General features: G+C 45.1%; 1 protein-coding gene across 4 annotated transcripts in view; it reads left to right on the top strand.

Annotated features, from left to right (window-relative positions):
• Positions 1-22874, top strand: part of sik3 (SIK family kinase 3) — a 345368-nt gene that overhangs the window by 310767 nt on the left and 11727 nt on the right. For all 4 annotated transcript variants that reach the window (XM_072486536.1, XM_072486537.1, XM_072486535.1 and 1 more), the window contains 7 exons: positions 1765-1865; positions 2733-2848; positions 4796-5156; positions 7598-8505; positions 17098-17246; positions 18148-18274; positions 22516-22717. In XM_072486536.1, the coding sequence (XP_072342637.1) occupies positions 1765-1865; positions 2733-2848; positions 4796-5156; positions 7598-8505; positions 17098-17246; positions 18148-18274; positions 22516-22706 (1953 nt within the window). In that variant the 3' untranslated portion in view covers positions 22707-22717. The remainder of the gene's footprint in view (positions 1-1764; positions 1866-2732; positions 2849-4795; positions 5157-7597; positions 8506-17097; positions 17247-18147; positions 18275-22515; positions 22718-22874) is intronic.

Below are 22874 nucleotides of genomic sequence, written 5' to 3'. Positions count from 1 at the left end.
ACGCTCCCCTCCCAAAAATAAAGTCAATCTGGAAGTCGCACTTTCCCACGCAGGAGCAGCCTGAAGTTTCTGCTTGCTATATGGAAACGGAGAATCAATTAATCAAGTAATTCATCAAGCAACAACACAATAGATTTTAAAATTAAATCAGATGCCAAAAGTATCCATAATAAACACAGATCACCCAGAAGTCATACCGTTGCAATGTAAATTGGTAGAAAGCACTGTGGAGACACAAAGGGGCAGACAGGCCCACCAGAACTTCCAGGGGTATTTTTGCTCTCATTCACATTCTTTAAATTGAGTCTTAAGGGATACATGAACTGTTTACAATATTAAGTTAATCACTGATAATTCAGGTTTTTTTGTGCCAGAGTATTTAAATGATCCAACAATTTAAATTAAGCAATATAAATACCACTGCAAAGCAGGAATTTAATGGTAGACTTTTAATGGGCACTCTATTCTCCAGTCCTCCGTGATTCTCCGGTGATCTGGGTCAGGAATCACATGGGCAGGAATCACAACAGGTTTTACCAAATGTGAGCCTGGCGTGGTGGACCTCGTGGTGGGCCAAGGGGGTAACTCCTTAAGGGGGTTGCCCCCAAAGTCCATATGAGGGGCAACGCCCATCCACAACACACAACCTGCCCATCCCTTTGCCCCCCCCCCCCCCCCCCCAGAGACCCCTAAAAGGGGAGATCCCCAAGAGACCCCCTTATCAGGGAGATCCCCCCCCAGAGAGCCCCTTATTAGGGACCCCCCCTCCACAGAGACCCCCTAACTAAAGAAACCTAACTAAGGAAGATGAATGAGTCGAGGCTGCAGCTGTTAGCTGTCAATCATAGCCCACTACTAGAAATAAATGAAAGTCCCGAAAGACTTGCTGTTAGGTGAATTGGACATTCTGAATTCTCTCTCTGTGTACCCGAACAGGTGCCGGAGTGTGGTGACAAGGGTTTTTTCACAGTAACTTCATTGCAGTGTTAATATAAGCCTACTTGTGACAATAATGCAGATTATTATTATTAAAATGTTCTGTCCCTGCCCCTGTCTGGACTGCTCTCTAGCTTCGAGACAGAGGTCCTTTTTTCTGGGATGGGGTCCCTCTAGTTGGGGGGGGGGGGGGGGGGGGGGGAGAGGGGGGGGGGGGGAGGGGGGGGGGAGGGGGGGGGGGTCCCTCTAGTTAGTTGGTCTTCTATTTAGGGGATCCCTCTGGTTGGGCAGGTCCCTCTAGTTTAGGGGTCCCACTAGTTTGGGGGGGGGGTCCCTCTAGCTGGGGGTCCCTGTGGGGTCCCTCTAGTTAAGGGGTCTCTGTTGGTTGTTCCTTTACTTAGGGGTCTCTGTGGGGGTGTTCCTTTAGTTGGGGGGTCCCGAGGGGGAGGCAGGACGGGTCACCAAGGGGTGGTGGGAGCTGCTTTGCGATATGGGGTGTCTGGTGGGGGGACTGATATGTGGTGCGGGGGGGGGTGGCCGCGGTACTTCGGTTTCGGGCCTCCCGCACAAAACGGCAGCCCGATAGCAGGATTCCCTGGAGAATCCCTCATATTCCTCGCCCTGCATAAATTTGCACGGCGAGGGATACCGAATCGCTCAGTGATTTGCGCTGACGGAAATCATGGGCAATTCAGCCCCGGCCCGAGAACTTAGTCTCCCAAATGGAGAATTTCACACTATATTTGATTTTTTTTAACCTTGTTGTCATATGTACTGCACAGTAATGCATTTTTCTCTATTTTGACCATCCATTTCTATGGCTTATAGGAATGTATTCGACCTGCTCAACCTTCACCTCCATTGTCAACAGCTTCCTTGGTACAGCATATGGAAAACCAGCCAGCATTCATCACCCACCAGCTGCAAAGGTGAGTAACCGATAACTATAACGTAGGATGAGCATAACAAGAGCAGATTTGATATTTAAATTTTATAATGAGTCTGCATGTCTTCAATTTAACCGCAGGCAGCTGGATTTTTCCCAGCTTCAGGAAACTCAGCAGCTTAAAGGAGACAAGAGGGGCTGAATCCATGAGTTAAGTGTGTAAGTCAGGAGGCGCAGGAGTGTTTCCTCCAGGCTTCCCACCTCTTTCACCTCCTCCCCCACCCATACCCCAAAACCACTGTGAGGCCCTCTTCCATATCCAGGACCTCACCCTATCATTGGACCTTCAACCACGTGCCTGTGAAGAGAAGCCCAGACTATTACAAAACCTCCCCTTCTGTACTACCACAGGACCACCCTCCCCCACCGCCACCTCCCAGAACCAGAACCCTCCACAACTTCTCATCCCCAAAAAACTTACCTGCTATTGGAGGCTTTGACATTGTAGAGTGTCTTTAATGCTTACATTGTATTATGTTTTGAATAAAACCAGTGTTTGTAGAACTGCACCACTTGAAATATTTGTGAAATTACAATGGGAACATTCTAATGTTACATTTATCAGCTCGTCCCCCACCATAACTGATACTGATCGTCAGACAGCACATCCAAAGCCTGTTGTGTTCAGTAGAGTTTAGCTTATGGCTATAAACCACATACGTTTGTCAAATTTAACTGATTTTATACAAGTCGCTCACTCGTGGTAAGTTATTATTAGATGGATCATTGGGTACTTCTACATTCTGGATAAAATGCTATATTTGCCGACTTTATCACAATGATCAGTTAATTAAAATTATTTGTAATTGCCTCCAAATTATGACATTAAAAAAAAAATCACCTTTTGCAGGTTACAGATTCAGCATGAACAGTCAAGCCCTCCTCCAAACCATCCCAACAACCATCTCTTCAGCAAATCTAATAACAGCCCTCCTCCTGGCACCACGGCCATCATACAATCCAGCAGTAAGCATTTTCCATGCTAATTTTGGAGGTCTAGATTAACCAGTCTAAACATCTTTTGCAGCGTTTTTATTTCAATTTGTTGATTATCATCTCTCTGTCTGGGTAAGTGGAGTTGCTGGAGTCGAGGTGATTCCACGGTGATATGCCTGTTAGGGTCAGTCAACCCGTTGTAGTACATTCAACGTTGTAGTACTATGTAGTACATAGGGGCTGCTTTAGCACACTGGGCTAAATAGCTGGCTTTTAAAGCAGGCCAGCAGCACGGTTCAATTCTCGTACCAGCCTCCCCGAACAGGCGCTGGAATGTGGCGACTAGGGGCATTTCACAGAAACTTCATTTGAAGCCTACTTGTGACAATAAGCAATTTTCAATTTTTCAATTTCATTAATCCTTACCTGAACTAGGTGGATCAGCAGTACTGCAGGTCACTTTTGATGATTGACTAGCAATCTGGTTTGCTAATGGAATAATGGAGTCCAGGATTGTTCCAACTTGGTTTCAAATAACCCTGAGCAAGCCATTGCTGTAATATGTTGAGGAGCCCTAGCTGCACAAGATACAGATATCTTTATTGTCACAAGTAGGCTTATATTAACACTGCAACAAAGTTACTGTGAAAAGCCGCTAGTCGGCAGAATCTGGTGCCTGTTCGGGTACACTGAGGGAGAATTCAGAATGTCCAGTTCACCTAACAGCACGTCTTTTGGGATTTGTGGGAGGAAACCGGAGCACCCGGAAGAAACCCACGCATACACGGGGAGAACGTGCAGACTCCGTACAGACAGTGACCCAAGCCGGGAATCGAACCTGGGAACCTGGTGCTGTGAAGCAACAGTGCTAACCACTGTGTTACCGTGCTGCCAGTGCTGCAGTAAGAATCTTAATAATACTCTGCTTCAGCCCACCTGCTCCTAAGCTGTCCAAATTTACAAAAGTATTATCTTCTTATGGAAAAATGTGCAAATAAAAATTCTACACATTTGGATCTTTCAGATGTTTGGTTTTGAAACCTAAACATGGTGATAGTGTTTCTCTCATGTCAGACATCTGGGTGACAAAACAGTTCTTTTTCATCTCAAAATTGCACATAATTATTCCTGACTTACTCCAATTGTGTTTTATGCCTGTTGTATGACACTCATCCAATCCAATCCTATGTAATTGGGACCAGCAAAAAAATATCGTGCCCTGTCAAATAGAAAGTCCTCCATTATTTGCATCTTTCTGTTCACTGTCATTGTGGGTAGCATTATTGCTGCTCCCAAAGGCTAGTATTTTATTTAGCTATAAAATAACTTTTCTGATACTATCTATGCAAAAATATTAAAAGTATTTGGGGAGACAGGAGCATAGTGGTAATATGATGGGACTAGTAGTCCAGAGGCCCAGGCTAATGCTCCAGGGACATGGATTCAAATCCCACCATGGCAGTTAAAAAAACTTGATTCTTCAATTAATAAACCTGGAACATAAAACTAGTCTCAGTAATGATGATCATCAAACGATCATTGATTGTCGTAAAATAAAACCATTCTGGTTCATTAATGTCCTTCAGGGAAGGAAATCTGCCGTCCTAACCTGGCCTGGCCTACATGTGACTCCAGACCCACAATAATGTAGTTGGCTCTTAACTGTCCTCTTAAATGACCTAGCAAGCCACTCAATTCAAGGGTAATTAGCGATGGGCAGCAAATGCTGGACTTGCCAGCAATGCCCGCATCCCATGAAAGAATACATTTTTAAAAATTATGTTTAATTTAAGTGATGAGATAACAGGACTCTCTGTTATTGTTCAGCTCATTGAAGCTTAATTTTAGTAAGTTTCCAGTCTACATTGTAGATTACACAGGACCATGTAAACAGCTGGATATTGCCTCTAGACAATCACTTGCGCAGTTGAATAGTTCGCTATCTGAAATGTTTGTTTTTACTTTTTAATTCCTTAGGTTGTGTTTCCTCGCCATCTCAGTTTCAAGGCTTACCATCCCAACATGCTTTATTCCAACAGCCGAGTAATAGCCCTCCTCCCTCAAACCTTAATCTGCCTCGAATGAGTTTACAGCCTGGCTTACCGCAGCAATCACAAACGCAGCAGGTTACAATCCAAGTCCAAGAACCACCAGATATGCTCAGCAACAACTTGCTTCAAACCGCTGGGCCGCCATTGCACACAGCACACCCCCGAATCATCAGTTCCGGGAATCAAATTCCCCTACAACAGAGAGGATTGCACATGCCATCTCTTGGGCTTGGACAGCATAGGGCCTTAGCAAAGCAATTGAGTGCTGACAGTGCAGAGGCAAACAGGTAAGATTATCTCTGAACCCGATTGCTAAGTGCAGCTCCTCATGATCTAAGTTTAGTAAAGAATGGAATATTCTCCTCCAAAGTTTCTGAAATTAGTTCTTTACATCAGTTGGAAACCTACCTGTGCTACAGGCCGGGATTTTCCAGCCCTTTCTGCAGGCGGGATCTTCGGTCCCACCGAAAGTGACCCCCTCACCCCCGGTGTTTTCTCCAGCGGCGTGGCCGACGCGCAATGAAAATGGCCATTGATTTGGACGGGACCAAAAGATCCCGTCGGGGTCCAAAGGTGATCTGCCTCTGCAGCCAGAAAACATACTGTGGGGGGGGGGGGTGAAAATCCTGGCCGTAGTTTTAATATGACCAGTTTGTCCTTGATATTAACCTCTTAATTCTTCGAAATCATATATTTTTTTGAATTAACTGTTTAATAGTGGCCCTCAAATGGCAGTCACCACACAGTAAATTCTGATTTGTATAAATTTATTTTAAGTGTTATATTCCCATTTAGTGTTGAAATAGTGTATAGGTCAAGAACATTTTATTGAGAAATTAATCCGATGACTTCTAATGTTCCGGTTCTTTCAACTTCAGTTGAGGTTAAGGGCCAATCCCTTGGCATCAAATTTGTACCTTCACTTAGGAGGCTTGTGGAATTCTTCATACGTTGTAACTGACGACCTGATGATTCGGAAAGCTTGTGGGGAATTTTAAACCCCCAGTAACAGGTGGGTTTGGGTTGGATGTAAAAAGTTTCTTTTAAAACGCAAATCCAAATATACCTTGAAAAGGCCCTATTTTAATGGAGAAAGGATGGGGCTGGGGGCTGGGCGTGGGTGGGAGGTTGTGGAGGTGAAGAGGGGAATGGTGGTGGAGGAAACCAATCTGCTCATAGGAGGCAAGTTAGCTGTATGAATATATTAGACTGTGGACCTCACATTTTTAGCTCCATTTTAAGGTTAACCCTGTCCAGCAGGATTTCTGGTACCTCAGGAAATGCAACAACTAAAAGGAGGCATGGACTGCTGATGGCGAACTCTCTCTCTCTCTCTCTCTCTCTCTCCCCCCCCACCATGATCAATTACCCCACTTCTCTGTCTCCAATTTCTCCCCCATATATGCCTCCAACCCTCCGAATCATTCTCTACACATAAAATAGAAAGTGCGTATGGCGTTAAAGCGCACAGTGTTCTGATTGGGGACCTTTTGCTTTTGGGTTAATTGTAGTGTTTCCTTTGATACCTCATTGTCTGGCTGTCAGATTCTTCAATAACGACAAAACTGAGGTTGGGCAAGAATCCAATTTGGATTCTTGGGATAAAAGCCCCTCCTGTAAAGAAATAAAAACATATATTTCTGGAATGTGCCAAAGCTGGTTGCAACCACTGAAGACCCAGAGGGAAAAAAAGAGTTTGGACCTGTATTCATAGTTCCCCATTTTCTTTTTAAATTTAGAGTATCCAATTGTTTGACGTGAATTGACCCTAATGATTTATTTTCCCACGTAAAATACTGGAGGAGGTTATTTCAGCGGGGAGAGGGATCCGAGTTCTCAATATCGGCATCTCACTCTGTTAAACTGAAGAGTATCCGGGAGAGGAGATGAAGCAGTGCTGATGACTTCTGTTAACCTGGCTTCCCACTCCAGATTGGAGCTCCTGCCCCAGAGTCTGTGTAATCCAATATCTGCGAAATAGTCAGGATAAGTTTTATCCATTATATCAGACCCATTATTTGGGTACAGCTCCTAATTCTAATCGTGTTACGGCAGGACAGCGAAGGGAAGTTAGATCCTTCCCCAGTAAAGGCGAGGAAATGAAAGTACATTTTAGTAATTCCTCCTAGCAACTGGCACAAGAGTGATATTGACAGAGAGGGGAGAGGGGGTGGGAGATGGGGAAGGGAGTGGGGGGTGGGGGGGGGAGTTGCCTTACCATCTATTTTTGGGGGGAATTGAGCATTGCACGGTTAGAATCAAAATTAATGGAGAGAACAAATAACCTATATTGAAACATGGTTCAGAAAGTCTTATCAAGATCCCCAAATGTAGTATTACAGTTTTGAGTATTGAAATGGTTAACTGGGCTTAAGAAACAAATTGAATATGCAAACTGATGTTAACTCCAAAGTTGTAGGTTTGACACATATGTATGATCATATCTTTTAAGGGAATGCACATCTAATTTCGCTTCATCTGCCTTTGAACATATTCAAGTTTCCAATGTGTATGGAAGTCGAGTGAGCTAACAATACAGAGGCCATGGGTTTAAATACCACCTGCCGAACTCTGGAATTAAAAAAGCAGTCAGATTGTAATAACCCAAATAATTCATTAACGTCCTGAACTGAAGCTGGAACTCTTACTCTCTGATCTGTATGTGACTTTTCAGTCTATTCATAATGCTTTTAACTGTTTGTTAACACTGATTTCTGTTTGTTTTTAGTCGACCTATCAGTCGATTCTCCCCTTTGAGCTACGACCAGACGCACTTGCACCCTCACCTTTATCAGGAGCAGTTTCGATGTGTAACTAACAACTTCAATCCAGCAGCAGCATTTTCCCAAGCCATGAAAATTGCACAGATGGACCCACTTTTAAACTATAACCAAAACATGGCTGGTAAAGGCCTCCTGCAGCACGAGCAACAGCAGGATCTCACCGCTTCGTCACTACATCAGGCATTGCTCTCTCCAACGCCATCTGACTACACAAGACACCAGCAAGTTTCACAACAGTATGGCCACATGATCCAGGGCCTACTATCGCCCAGACACTCTTTGACAGGCCAACAGGACCTGCGCTTGTCTCCTATTGAGACGGCACATTTCTTAAAACGGCACCAGCGGCAGCAACAACAACAGCAGCAGCAGCAGGAATATGACCTGCTGAGGCACATGAACCAAGGGGTGGGGGATGCTGGGAACATGACTGCCAACCTATGCCGGCAGCAACAGACTTTATCAGAGCACCAAACGTTAAATATGCCTTATCAAAGTACAGAGACTTATCATCAGCACCATCGTCTATTACAGATCAGAGGTCAAGAGCATATTCCACAACCCCCTTCATCATCCCAAGGGCACAGTTTTGTACACCACTCCCCATTGATGCATTCAGAGAGTATGGAAGAGGACTGTGCGAGCGAGGGGAACAGGGAGGGATATCAGGACAATACAGATTGCACTGACACATCCACCAAAGGCTGCCAAGAGAATCCAGCACTGATTAATGCTATTAGATGTGGGGATGCAGAGACACTACTAGTAAATATGAATCATGTGCATGAGATGGCACAGCCATACAGTCATCAGCCAGTCCCTGGTTTTGCCAGAAGCAAAGTGCCAAGCAGAGGTAAGAGAAGAAGTATGTGCTTAGTTTTATGGTTCAGGGTTTAGAGAACCCCAGAGTGTATCATGGAGTTCACCTGACCCACAACTTTTAATAGATTGTGGTATGGAGAGCACACGGCCCACTCTACAGGTGTGGTACAGCAGAAATGGAAAAGTATTTTTTAAAGCAAAACAATGTTTATTCTATGAACTCAAGTTAACCTTTTTAAAACAAACAGTGAATATCTTGGCAACCATTAATTCAAAGATAACCCCCAAAGAATACAACACTAAGTAACCCTTAAAGCTGTCCTTTTAACATCCAAAAGACTTAACAACCTTTAAACAGAAGCACATCAGGGTTTACATTCAATACTGAAAACATTTACATTTCTGAATTCACCAAATGATCAAGAGATAGTCCTTCATGGCAGAGAGATCAACAGTACAGCTGCATTGACTGACTTCAGCTGCAACACACTGAAAAACGAAACCAAAAGGACAGAGACACACCCAAACTTTTCTCAAAGTGAAACTAAAAAGCAGAACCAGAGCTCAACTCCACCCACAATCTGACACCACTGCAGTGACATGAGCAGCTAACCATTTCTTAAAGCGACATTCTCATGACATTAGATAGTCTTAGTCTAGATAGTAGATTTCTAATTACTAAAATCTTGTTCCCTGTAGATGTTGAGAAATTAAAGGCTTGGCTTGTTGTCTGATTGGGCAGCCCTTTGCACCATTCATAAAGTTTGTGGTGTGATCGTCGAGTTTACATATGGAGCTCCTATTGTCAGACTTACACATAAACTGAGTCTATAATGACTAAGTCTAGCTAAAGACTTGTCAACATGGTAATGCAAGATTCATTTAAGTATAGATTCATCACTGGCAAGGATAAATATTTTTCAGACTTCATAAGGCTATTAGGCACATCCTTAACATTTCACTTTTACAGAAAGAAAACTTTCTTGCTGTTACAATTTAAACACGGAAATCTAGACTGACAGTCCAGTGCAGTATCGAGTGACGGCAGCACTGTTTTAGAATAGCGCCTTTCAAATGAGTTGGTAAACTAAGGCACCATGTACTCTCTCAAATGGGTGTAAAAGATCCCGTGGCACTATGGTGTCCTGACCAATATTTATTCCTTAACCATCATGACAAGAAGAAAAGATTATCGAGTCAATGTCGCATTACCGTCTGTAGGAACTTGTTGCATGTAAATGCTGTGTTTTCATTACAGTAATGACTACACTTCAAAAAGTACTTAATTGGCTGTAAGTACTTTGAGATGACCTAAGGTAGTGAACGGCGCATTATAAATGTATGTCTTTTTGATGCTGTACAGTCTGGTATGGAATAAATGCTTACTGTCCAAGGTCACACTCAGTCACACACACTTTTTAAAAAGCAATCTTTTTTGGATAGCATCTGTCTGTTGCATGAGTTGCAGCATGAATCCTGATATGATTTTACCTTAAATAACATGCATTTTTCACTGTTCATTGTTGAAATGGAAACCGTAATGAACTCAACTTTCAGTGACTAGCTCTGTTGCTCACGAATAATGGGGGTGATTTTACTATTGGGAAGGTGCGGGCTGGGAAAATTGGCATGCTAATACCATGTGAGGCTCGAAGGAATTAGCTCATGGATCCCATTTCCTAATAGGAGCTTGGACTCCAGCTCTCTGGACGGAATCGCTACCTAGTCAGTAGGCGGCAGGGGGATCTGAGACAACAGAAGCTCTGTGAAATGATCTCTGACACTTTAGTAAGTAACCAGGGAGCCCTGAAGGAAATCGCAGTTGGGGAAAAGGGAGCAAATGTCAGGGGAGGGTTCAACCAAGGTTGCCTTGTGGGACCTAAGGGGAACTCTTCCTTCTGGCCCAGAATAAAACCCAGACATTATTGCAAAGCTTACCTGTTTCGGTATCCTGTGCCCTGTATCCTCTTTCCACTAAGTTTGGCTTGCCAAGGAAACTAAAGGGCTTTCTCATGCAGTCATGTTCTAATAAAGTCATCGGGACAAAATCTGTATATTTATTTCATAGGATATAGTAGGAAGGTAAGTTGTGAAGTGGACATAAGGGCTGGGATTCTCCGACCAGAGGCACCGGAATTGTGAAACGCGATCGGGTGGAGAATCGCCCGTCAGCCAATAGTCGAGGCCAGCGCTGGGCGCCCAATGGAATGCCATGCTCCAGTGCCTTACCAATGCGTTCCAGGCTGCACACCAACATGGACATCCAAATTGTACAGTAAAGGCCTATCATTAACGGGCCCTACCCAGCATTCTCTGGGCTTCCTGTGATGCTCCGCCTCCGCCAGGCGGAATTACCAATGGTGAGGTTCTCTTGTGTTATTGAAAATTGTAAACCGGGCACCTTTGGTTGCTGAGGGAGAGAGAGAGGGGGGGTACGGAAAGTGTCCAACACCGCTGGCCAGAGTGCATCTGCCAGGGCCGGAGGGAGTAGCAGGGGGGGAACAGCCAGAAGGTGAGCCATGGGGTCAGGGTTACCGGGTATGGGTCACCATTGCCACATCTTGCAAGGCCGCCATGCGGCTGCACAGGCCGCTGACTGCCCACTTTGCACTTCGTGCCATGGGTCATATGGGTGCCTCCCCAGGCCACTTCCCCAGGTACCCTCTGGCCCCAGCCAACCCATCAATGGGATGGAAGTGCTCCAGCGCAACCAGCGCCATCTTTGCTGGGGTGAAGGTGTGTGGGGAGTGGAGTGCTTATATGCAGCTCCTGCTTGTCAGGTTCTCCAGTGCTTATCCCGAGTCTGTCGTATCACGTGCTAGCATGAATTGGAATTGCACTAGTTCCATGTGGCACGGTGCTAGCCTATTATCGGGTCCTGAGTTGCTCCAGGACCGGCGAGTGATCAAAACATTTGGCAGATGGGAAAAGGTATATTTGTCCACTTTGTGTGGGAGGATGGAACAGCAGCATATTATTTAAAATGGGGAGAGACTGCAGAACTCTGAGGTACAGAGGGATCTGGGCGTCCTGGTACATGAATCACAAAAAGTTAGTATGCAGGTACAGCAAGTGATTAGGAAGCTGAATGGAATTAAAAGTGAGGATGTTTTGTCACAGTTGTACCACAGTTGGTGAGACCACATATGGAGTACTGTGCACAGTTTTTGTTTTCTTCTTTAAGAAAAGAGATAAATGAGTGAGAAACTGGTCAGAGAAGGTTCGCTCGACTTATACCTGGGATGGAGCAGTTACCTTCAAAGAAAATGTTGAACAGGTTGCGCCTGTATCCATTGGAGTTTAGAAGATTGAGAGGTGATCTTATGTAGGTTTCTGAGAAGACTTGACAGGGTGTCTGCTGAAAGAAAGTGTCCCCTTGTGAGACAGACTAGAACTAGGGGGCAGAAGTTTAAAAATAGGGGGTAGGATTCTCCGTCGGCAGGAACCTCCGCTTCGCCGGCAGCGCACCCACGCCCGCAGATTTCCTGAAGGCGTAAGGGTGCCCACAATGGGTAACTCCATTCGCCAGCTGCCGAGAATGAGGATCCCGCTGCCGACGGGGGGCGGTGTGGGGGGGTGCACGGCAGACTGGAGGATAATACTCCCAAAAAGTCAAGAAAATGGGTGCTGCGGGACGGAGAATCCCGCCCAAGGGGTCTGTGTCTCATTTAAGACTGGTGAGAAGAATCTTTTTCCTCTCCGAGAACCATGAGCCTATGAAACCCTCTTCCCCAGAGAGGAATAGAAGCAGGATCATTGAATATTGTTAAGACAGAGGTAGATCGATACTTGACTAACAAGGAAGTCGAAGGTTATCAGGGTAGAAAGAACTGTGGGGTTGAGGTCACAATCCGATCAGCCATGATCTTATCAAATGGCAGAGCAGGCTCGAGGGGCCAAATGGCCTACTCCTACTCCTAATTCATATGTTTGCATGTAAACAAGGACCCTGCTGGCTTCTGCTGAATGTCCTGGGCTTCTGCAGTTTAAAATTGTAGTCATCCAGATCAAGGTGGCAGGCCAGGGGCGCAGTCTCCCATTCTGCTTTCATTGCCACCCTGCCGGTTTCTGTTGACTGTGGGTTAAAATTCCCTCAAAGCATTTGTAGAATTTGGCTGCAAATTGAAAATCATGGCGCACAACCGCACAAAGCTACCATCGTAATAAAGTGTGTCTACATGTTTTGCATTATCAATTTTAAGTGGTATTTATTTATATGTATATTATATTTCAATCTTTGTCATTGTTATGTGAGGATACTAAGGAATTGTCTCCAGGTGCTTCCACTATATATATGGGTTAGTGGAAGCACCTGGAGACAATTCCTTAGTAACCTCACATTAACAATGACAAAGATTGAAGTATAATCTGAAGTGTTAAAAAAACTCATCTGGATTTATCTGATATCTTTGCTATGCTGCCATTGTGCCAGACTCCCTGCACTGAAGTCCATTCCTTTCCACCAACCCATTTAACCAAACTGTTTAATTCATGAGTGAAGAAACTGGGTTTACTCAAGATCCTGCAGTCCATTCGTTCACTCGTGTAATATTCAGTACAAAAGTCACTCATCAAAGGTCGCAACTTGTATAATGATCTCAGTAATCCTTTGAAACTTGGCTTTTATATTGGGTTCAAGCTGTTAAAATCCCAGGACCAGATACTTTCTAATTGCTTTATGTACAGTTCTGATTCATGTGCAGTGTTTTAATAAACTAGAGGGCAACAGAAACCTGGAGTTATTTACAGCATTATACTGATTTGATTTTACTGAAATACAGCTGTGATTTGCTCTGGGAAATGCCAAATTTCAGTCCTGACGTATGGTGCGTTAAGCATGGGAGGAGAGATAAAGGGCGGGATTCTTCGGCCGTGCCCGTCCGGCGACCGGACATTCCCGCCCGAGATCAACGAGCCTTTACATGATCCGCGTCCTGTCCGTGGCGATCTTGGGGTGGTACTATTGTATTGGGCGGCACGGTAGCACAGGTTAGCACTGTTGCTTCACAGCGCCAGGGACCTGGGTTCCATTCCCGGCTTGGGTCACTATCTGTGCGGAGTCTGCGCGCTCTCCCCGTTTCTGCGTGGGTTTCCTCCGGGTGCTCCGGTTTCCTCCCACAAGTTCCGAAAGACGTACTTATTAGGTGAATTGGACATTCTGAATTCTCCTGTGTACCCGAACAGGCGCCGTAGTGTGGCGACTCGGGGATTTTCACAGTGACTTCATTGCAGTGTTAATGTAAGCCTATTTGTAACAATAAAGATTATTTTACTGCTGGTGGCAAAGCTAAAAATGAGGAATGCAAAGCCTGGTTTTTCAGAGTTTGTAAATCGTGATAAAAATGATTAATATTCAGCTATTAAATGCATACTAAATCTCTCAGGAAGGACTTTTGGAATTCCTATTTCTGTAACCTTTTCCAGCTCTGAAGTTCATTCCTTCCCTCACACCATTTTTTGAGCTCTCCATCCCACTGACAGTGTTTTCTGGTGCATTCTGTCCCATTTGCCTATGGACAGGGGAGTGGGCCTAACTAAGGTGCTCTTTCAGAGGGTCGGTGTAGGCACGATGGGCCGAATTGCCGCCTCCTGGCACTGTCAAGGTGCTCGGGTGGCACTGCCAGGTGGCAGTGGCACTGCCAGGATGCCAAGCTGGCACTGTCATGGTGCTCAGGTGGGACTGCCAGGTGGCAGGGGCACTGTCAGGATGCCAGGTTGGCACTGCCAAGGTGCTTGGGTGGCACTGCCAGGTGGCAGGGGCACTGCCAGGATGCCAGGTTGGCAGTGCCAAGGTGCGAAGCTGGCATTTTTTTCTCGTACGCGATTGGTCCAGCATTGCCCACCATGGGTGTTGAAGGGTGCAGGGGAGGGGGCCGGGGGGGCGCTCTCATGTTGCATCCCAATCTCTCGCTACAATGGGGATTTCCGGCGAGCGGACCTCCCCGTAATAAAAAATGGGGCTTTAGGGCGGCACGGTGGTCCAGTGGTTAGCACTGCTGCCTCACGGTGCTGAGCACCAGGGTTCGATCCCGGCCCTGGGTCACTGTCCGTGTGGAGTTTACATTTCTTCCCGTGTCTGCGTGGGTTTCACCCCCACAACTCAAAAATGTGCAGATTAGGTGGATTGGCCACACTAAATTGCCCCTTAATTGGAAAAAATAATTAGTTCCGCTAAATTTTAATAAAAACGGGGCTGTGTACTTTGTAGGAAAGGCAAAATTGTTACTGCCAACAGGTTGGTCTGGGAATCAACCTGTAAACTGTATTTTTGCCATTGTGTTACAAGCTTCTGACCTGAAGCAGCTCCCAAGGCTTTCAGAGGTGCAAATAATCAAATGATTGTTCCCTTTAGGCTTTACAGATTGCAAAACATTTCAAAGCTGCAATCAGCTGTTTTGAAAGGCCAGTAAGAATCTGAGTTTATGATTACCTTAGATGTCAGTGTGAATGTGTAATCTGGACGTTAAAGATTCTACTGAAAAAAATATGAAAATTATCTTAATGGCATAAAGGTTGCTTTCTAGAAAAAGGAAAATAATATAATTGCTTTTGCTCATTCAGTATAACTGAGAGAAACAGTCAGTGCTGTTGGATCTGTGGGGTAGATGGCGTACCAGAAATGCCTGTTATTGAGAGTACACAGCAACATGGTGAGCTCAGTTTTGTCCTTGGGAAGGGCATCATAGCTTCAGAAGGAAATATTTTCTTTGTTAGCTTCCAGAAGAGAGCTTTGTTCTCTGTCCAAGCTGAACTTCGTTTCTCATTTAGGTTTGCTATTCCATGTACAGGAACTCTCTGGAAGTGCAGTCTTTTACTTCATTTCCTGTTTTGCCCTGGACAAAATGCAGCCTGACATTGAAACAGCTGCAAACGACAGTTGATTGCACTTGACTCAGTAAAAGCTGTGACAAGTAATTGCTCTAACGCATTTATCATATATGCTTCCTTCTGCCACTGTACTATGTTATTTTTTTTTACAATAAAATCTTGATTAATTTCCACAATGGTGGGAGCACCTCTGCTTCTGACAATCAAATTGATGAAAAAGTAATATTTCACAGGAGCACATTGATCAGCTATTGCAGCATCAGACAGAAAGGAAAACACTGAACAGGTATGGAAAGCCATTAGTCGTGATCGAACGGCCACGCTGCACCTGAAAAGCAGCTTGTGCGAACCAGCGTGGCCAATAGAAGCTGGGAGACCACCCTGCCGGAATCTACCTGGCTTGCAACACTTCGCGAGATCTAAGGCGATCTCACGTGATGTTGCAATGTAGATCCCAGGATCACGTTTTGGCAAACATGTGTATTAAAGCGAGACAGCTAGTCTCACTTTAATGTGCAGTTTCCCGAGGTACCTGAGGCATTGGGATCTATCCCCTTCGTCTCGGAGACCTTCCTTGGGCGAGTGCCGTTCATTACTGGTCTCCACAAAAGGGGACCAGACGGAACGGCAGTCGTGGGAGTCTCCCAAGAGATTGGAGGCCCAGAGGAGCATGCCCTTTGGGCAGGGTGGTACCCAGGCACTGCTGGAGCCACCTGGGTACCCTTGCAGTGCCACCTGGGTGCAAACCTGGCAGTGACAAGGACACCACCAGCTGGCAGGGGCAGTGCCAGGATGGCACTGCCAAGGTGCCAAGCTGGCATTTTTTTGCACAGTGCCGACCGGGCGGGAGGTGACCTGCGCAAGGGGGTGCGATGGGTGACCCGGGGACCCTCCCATAGTGCGTTGGCCCGGCGGGGTGGTGGTGGGGGGGACACCATTTAAAAATCTCTGACCTCTGACTACACTGAGGAGTTCAGGCGAACGGATCCCATCCGTGCCCAAAACGGGGCTTTCTGCGAATTCTGCTGCGTGTTCCCCACTGAGGCCCCTATATAACCCGGGTGCCGTTTTACAACATCGTGTTTCTCGGCACTTAGAATGCCGGGAAACATGCGGCTAAATGTTCTCGCTATGGGACTTTGTTCCCAATTAGTTAAGTCCCACCCATGATCTATCTAAAGACAGTGGCAGAGGAGAAAGTAGGTAGAGAAAGGGAGCTAGCACTCTGAGCAGACACCAGCGCAGCTGCTAAAGTGATACGGTATGATGTCGTCTCTTGCATTCTAGATTGGGAAAATTGGGGATTCTTCTAGTTGACCAAATCAAGCTACACAAGCTTTTACTCAGACAGAATGTTATATTCCTTACCTTTTGATATGTTTTTTTCTCATTCTTTGAATGAAGTGATCATCCACAAAAAAATCTCTATGACTCTAATCCCTCTTCTGTTTCTCTCTGTAACTTTGAATGCCTCAGTCTTTCATTTCCCTCTTTATTTGCACTGTGCCATCTCATCCATTGAAGAACTGAAATGGAAAGCTGTACATACAGCATGGCCCAAGAACTTCCAATGTAATGTGTAATGTCTTCACGGTCAAGTGTCTGTTATTTTCTCCTTTTAGACCGCGTCTTATTCGTTTGAATGTAAACCGTGACCCATGTTCAAAGATTGAGGGAAGTTGCATTGAATGTTATTTAAGTGATTAAAAACAGAAAGCCAGAGATACATAAGGCTAGTTCTGAACTACCCAAAAAGAAACAACACTGGAACAGCATGAACACCCTCTTATTTCAGAGTCCATGACGGGGGATCAAATGGATGGGAGAAGAGCTCCTATGCAGCCAATGGAGGTAAATGATCACAATGGTGTCAGTTACACATCGAGACAGCAAACTAGAACCCTTCAACGACATCACACCATTCAGACAAGTGACGATGCTTATGTATGTATAAATAGTTTTTACTCTCTTGCATCATTAACTGTTAAACATCTGATTATTACCTCTGCTTTACAGTGTGACAGAAAATGTCTGAATAATGTGGCGCATTTTGTTTAACTTTTAATTTGTGCTACTTTGCTTTCAATATTTAAGCTTATTAAACCAAAAGGCAGAATGTTTAGTGAGTATTAAACAGAATCAATGGTGCTTCAGCTATGCAGAATCTGTCACAGTCTTGGCCCAGCAAAACCCAACAGTAATTTCCCCTTTGTGATTGGGTAGTCATCAAAATTAAGGTTAAAAGGATTGAAAATGCCCTCTGATTTCTTCAAACAGAAACAAACGTCTTCTATTCAACTATGCTTTCGCCACTAAACCTTCCAATCTGCCTTTAGTATCCACTGCCTTTTAGCTCGACCCTACATGGTTGCTCTGAGGTGACTCTGGGCTGGATTCTTCCGCCCGCCGCAAGAACGCCGCGGGCGAGACGCGGACAATGGAAAAGTTCGTTGACCGGTCGCCGGGCGGGCATGGCTGGAGAATCCTGCCCTCTGTGTGAGACACTAACAAGCTACAGAAATTTAAATAGCTGAAGGTATTTCTTTACAAAGCTGAAGCAGCCATTGGAAAAATGTGGGAGTTTTTTTGTGCTTTGATTATATGGTTGGTGCCAATGATCGGGGAACTGAGCTGGAGAAATTTCTAATCTCTCACCTGGGGCAAAGGTAGTTTCCAAGTTTCTTCTCCCTATCATGACACTAATATTTTCTATTTATAAAAGGACACAAAAGAACAAAATCTTTATTTGGCTTCCTTCAGGAATAAAACACTGTTCGTTGTTTCTTAATTTTGCTGTCCCAGTCTACCTTTTATTGTCGGATTTAACGTCCCTTTTCTTTTTAAGGACCAGGCGGAACCTTCAGGGATGAGTTTGTTAGCTGGAAAGGTGCTTAGCTCTGCCCGTATGTCAGATGTCCTTAGCCAGTCATCACTCACAGGAAGCCAACAACTACAGACCAGAGAGAATGAAGGTGAGAATCTCTTGATTATGCTATCAGTACTACCTTAAACTCAAATTAAATACTTAACATATTGATATGAATATAAGCCACCTCTGCTCATAGGCTACACCAATGCACCCCCTCTCCCCCGCCACAGCACGCACTCATGAGGGTGACCCAATCCCCTAGATGCCGAGCCATGTGAGAGACCCCCCTCATATCAGAGATCCCGCCCATAACTGAGACCCCCCTCAATCAGTCACTAGAGAAACAGTGAGAACTATCACTGTTTTTTCACTCACCTGTCCCTTACACCTGCTGCCTCAGGCAGAAGTGGAGAAAGCAGCATCTGTTACTTCATAGAAAGCCAAAACCACATCAGAAGGCTTTAAACCCCCTCAAATCCTTTGATGTGCAAGGCTTCTATTCACTTCATAGAGAAATTGATTTTAGTAGACTGTAATTGACAGCTTCCAGACAACCAGATGTCTGGATTTTTTATTTTCCTTTCCCATCTTGCTTGAATGCATTCATGTAGCCTGCTATGAACCTAACCACAATATTTATGAACAGCTAACCCATGATTGACAACTGACCATATCAAAATAAGTTAAGTGCTTTCTGCTGAGAAAAAGAGTGAAAGCACTTAACTCCTAGATGTTTATAATCATTGTGGTTAGTTCAAAGCAGGCTTCTTGAGATGCATTCAAGCATGAAGGGAAATTATATAAGGGGGCCTCTGATATGGGGGGCTCTCGGTATGGGTGGTCTGATGGGGATCTCTGACAGGGGGTTCTGGGGGGTGGGTTGAGCTGGGCAGGATTTGTGTTTTGGGTAGGAGGGGGGCCTCCAATTGACTTTGGGGGCACTTACCTTAAATACTTAACCCTTTGAGCCACCGCAAGGCCCAACATGCCAGGGCCACGCTGGCAGACACTTGCACCAATCCTGGTCCAACCCGCATTCAAAAAGACATTCTAACCTCTCACTTTGATCTTAAATTTATACCCCCCACTTACTGACTCATTGGAAATTTCACCATTTACTTCATCTATACAGAGTACTGCAGAGCGTTACACTTAATACCGTGGAGCTTTATACCGAGTTCTTCAGTGCTCTGCAATACTCTCCCAACTCCTATCATTTACAGGTTGTTGGGGGCGATTAGGGAAAGGTTTCCTTTGGGGTGAGGGCTTATGAACATGTTCATCATCATCATCAGTCGCAGTTGCCGCCTGCATGGCCCTTTTAAAGCCTTCAGATCTTATCCTGACCCTTTTTACTCTTACTGGCCAGGTTCCGGCCTTGCTAAATTCAAGTAGCTCCTCCCTAACCCCTTCAAATCTCATGAGTTCCACCGTTCCCTGTTGGGATTTGAAACCTCTCCTGGTTCCCTTGCTGGCTTTCTGCAGTCTTTTCAACCACTCTCGAATGTTCTTGACTTTTTGGGAGTATTATCCTCCAGTCTGCCGTGCTGCCTCTACCTCCCTAGCCATTCACATGGTCTTATCATGCTTTCTTGATATCTTCTTTGCGAAGCCTCCTCTCTCTCCCTTTCTTCTCTCTCATTTTCTTTTTTCCCTCTCTCTCTTTTTCTCCAGCAATTTTTCTTTCTAGTTTAATTTCACTAACACAACGTTGTCTGTTGCAATTCCTCCAGGTTTGCGATCTAATTGGCCACGACAATGTTTATATTTCCAGGCTTTTCGGTGAAACTCTTAATTCCAAATCCTTAGCTACACTTTTCAACTCCTGGAGGGACAGGACCTTTAAATTACCGAGAAAGGCACCAGCTTTGAATGTGGACATTTTTGCATTTTGGTATTGTAAACCCAAGGAAACCTGTAGCAATTTGAATCAAATTGCTTCTCGGGAGCAATTTACTTGCCCCACTCTAAATCTCTTGCTGTCTGTGGGATCAATCCCAGATGTTTGCCCACAAATTTCTGATATAACCGTGTGAGGAGGGATAATGACATCCTTGTCCAACCACTTCAGCCCTGACCGTAACAGGCTTTTTTTTGTGAATTTAAAGGTGATGTGGTTTGCCAATACTTCAGGAGTCCCACTATGTATGCTTTCAGATTGCAACAAATTAGTGACACAGGTTTTCTGAGTTTAAACAAATAACAAGATTAATTGATTAAAGCTACAACCCGAATTGTTAAAAATCTAGTTAAATCTCAACCACATTCACTCACCCACACACTCGTACATATGGCAGAATAAGAGGATAGGCTTAAAGATTTTTTTCCAGTTTGTGAAGAAGACAGACAAACAAAGGAACATATGGTTCACTGCTTTGGCCAGTCCTGATGCAGTGATTGCACATTGGAGCCATTCTGTTCGTCTGTCTTTGTGGGTGCAGTTATTCGAAGCAGATCCCCACCTTTTTATTCCCAAAAGATCTCGGTTTGCTGAAGATTTCTTTTCTCAGGATGGTTATTTTGCAAATTCTTGCACAATATTGCAGAGAGAGAGACAGAGAGAGACAGCTTTATTTGCAGCTTTTCAGTACAGCATTCTGACTTCTGGGGCGGAATTCTCGGTAGCCTGAACGGAGTTTGGGTGGAAAATGGCTTCAGACGCCGGTTTGACACCGGGTCACGATGCTCCGCCCCCTCCAAATCGGCATCATAGGGATGCGCGCAGTTGCAATGCCGTTGGCGCGTCATCAGCTGGCCCACCCGCGATGTTCCACTCCTGATGGGCTGAGTTCCCGACGGCGCGGACCATGTGTGGTCCCAGCGGGCAGGAACATGGTGTGCCGGTTGTGGACAGTGTCCAGCGCTGCCACACTCGGCCGGGATCTGTGTTGCTGACCGGGAGGCTTCTGCTAGGGCTGGGGGAAGTGGAGGGGGGTGGGCTGTGGGCTCGGAGTGGGTGGGTACGTGGTGCAGCATGACCGGCGCCATGTTTTCCGGCGCGACCGTGCAGCTTGTCAGCCCTGCACATGCGCGGCCCGGCACCCAGCGATTCTCCGTCCGTTTTCTGTGCGATCCGCGGGTGTTTCATGCGGCGCCGGTGCCGTATCGGTACGCTGGTACCGGAATCAGTGAGGGGCCCACGCAGATTTTCTCATCGTGAATCACCACGCCGGCACGTAGCCTCAGGAACGGTGAATTATGCCCCTGATATTTCTGGAATGGGAATCAGTTCTTCCAGTCCAGCTGGCTGTATGTATATATTCCAGAGGAATTCGATTAATCCAGGTTCGATTCCTGGCTTGGATCACTGTCTCTGTGGAGTCTGCACATTCTCCCCATGTCCGCGTGGCTTTCCTCCGGATGCTCCGGTTTCCTCCCACAGTCCAAAGATGTGCGTGTTAGGTGGATTGGCCATGCTAAATTGCCCTTAGTCTCCAAAAAGGTTAGCTGGGTTTACGGGGATAGGGTGAAGGTGTGGCCTTAAGTAGGGTGCTCCTTCCAAGGGCCGGTGCGGGCTCGATGGGCCGAATGGCCTCTTTCTGCACTGTAAATTCTATGATTCTATATCTCCTTTTGGGCCATTGTTTTTTAGAACCAGGAATTGCATTTTGATGTCTCATCTCAGAAATTTGAAAAGTTTCAGGATAGTGGAAAGCCAAGAGACGTGGTCCTTCATGCTTATATTTGGGTGAAATGTAAATTGTATATTATGACTGGCCGCCATTGTCTTTATAGGATTACTGTTTGTTGTTTTTTTAACAATCCAGCCAGAAAAGTATCTTTTTTTACAACAAAAAAAATCCTGTTACCACCCCACAGGAGCTGTTACGTCAGTTATATTAGCTCGTGTTGGGAGCAATTTGCCTGCTCATCCTGTACATCAGAAGGTGTATGTTGGAATGCTGAAAAGGAACAAACCCAGTTAGCCTATTCTCATCAAAAAAAACTCCAGTTGAAATACAACAAGCAGACCTGTTGAAATAAAAATGAAAGGTTATTTTTTAATGAAGCTTTAGAATAGACATTTGTCAAGGTGACTGGGCTTTTGATTTTCGTCGGGTGGAAATGTGGTATTTGATCCCATAAATGTTGATTAAAATCCTGCAATTCTATGTAAGGTAAACAGAGTTGGACTTAGTCCATCTTTCATAGACTAGTAGATCAGATTATGAACTGGAATTGAGAAATGTTATTACTAGAACACTGATAAAAGTTTTGGTATTCCCTGTTTCTGGCTCTTGCTGTAGCTGACTATGATCTATGAGAAAACAAAGCAACATAAAGGTTTGAGTGCAAACAGCTTTTTAAATTACTCTCTTGTTTGGTTCTTCAATGGTCTTTCAGAGTGTGATGAAAGTTCACAGAGTTCTGCTGATCCAAATCCAGGAGAGGGTTCACCGCATTCAAACAGTTCCTGCTACACCACCAAATGTATCTCTGACATCCTGAAAGAACTGAATCCACCATTTGACAACAAACTTCTCACCTACAAACACGCTGATTTGGCCTTTGGAATGGAGCAAGCTGGAGTGTAGGGGATACAGAGGTGAGCTTCAATACAGCTGTTCTCGGGAGAATGCGTGTATTTGGCTTGTCTATAATTCTAGTCGTTTTCGTAGAATTGTAGAATCACTACAGTGCAGAAGGAGGCCATTCTGCATATCGGGTCTCCTGCACCAACCCTCCAAAAGAGCATTCTACCC

This window comes from Scyliorhinus torazame, chromosome 21, assembly GCF_047496885.1.
Source record: "Scyliorhinus torazame isolate Kashiwa2021f chromosome 21, sScyTor2.1, whole genome shotgun sequence".
Classification (NCBI taxonomy): domain Eukaryota; kingdom Metazoa; phylum Chordata; class Chondrichthyes; order Carcharhiniformes; family Scyliorhinidae; genus Scyliorhinus; species Scyliorhinus torazame.
Note: the sequence above shows the minus strand (reverse complement) of the source record. Positions and strands in the feature narration are given on the sequence as shown.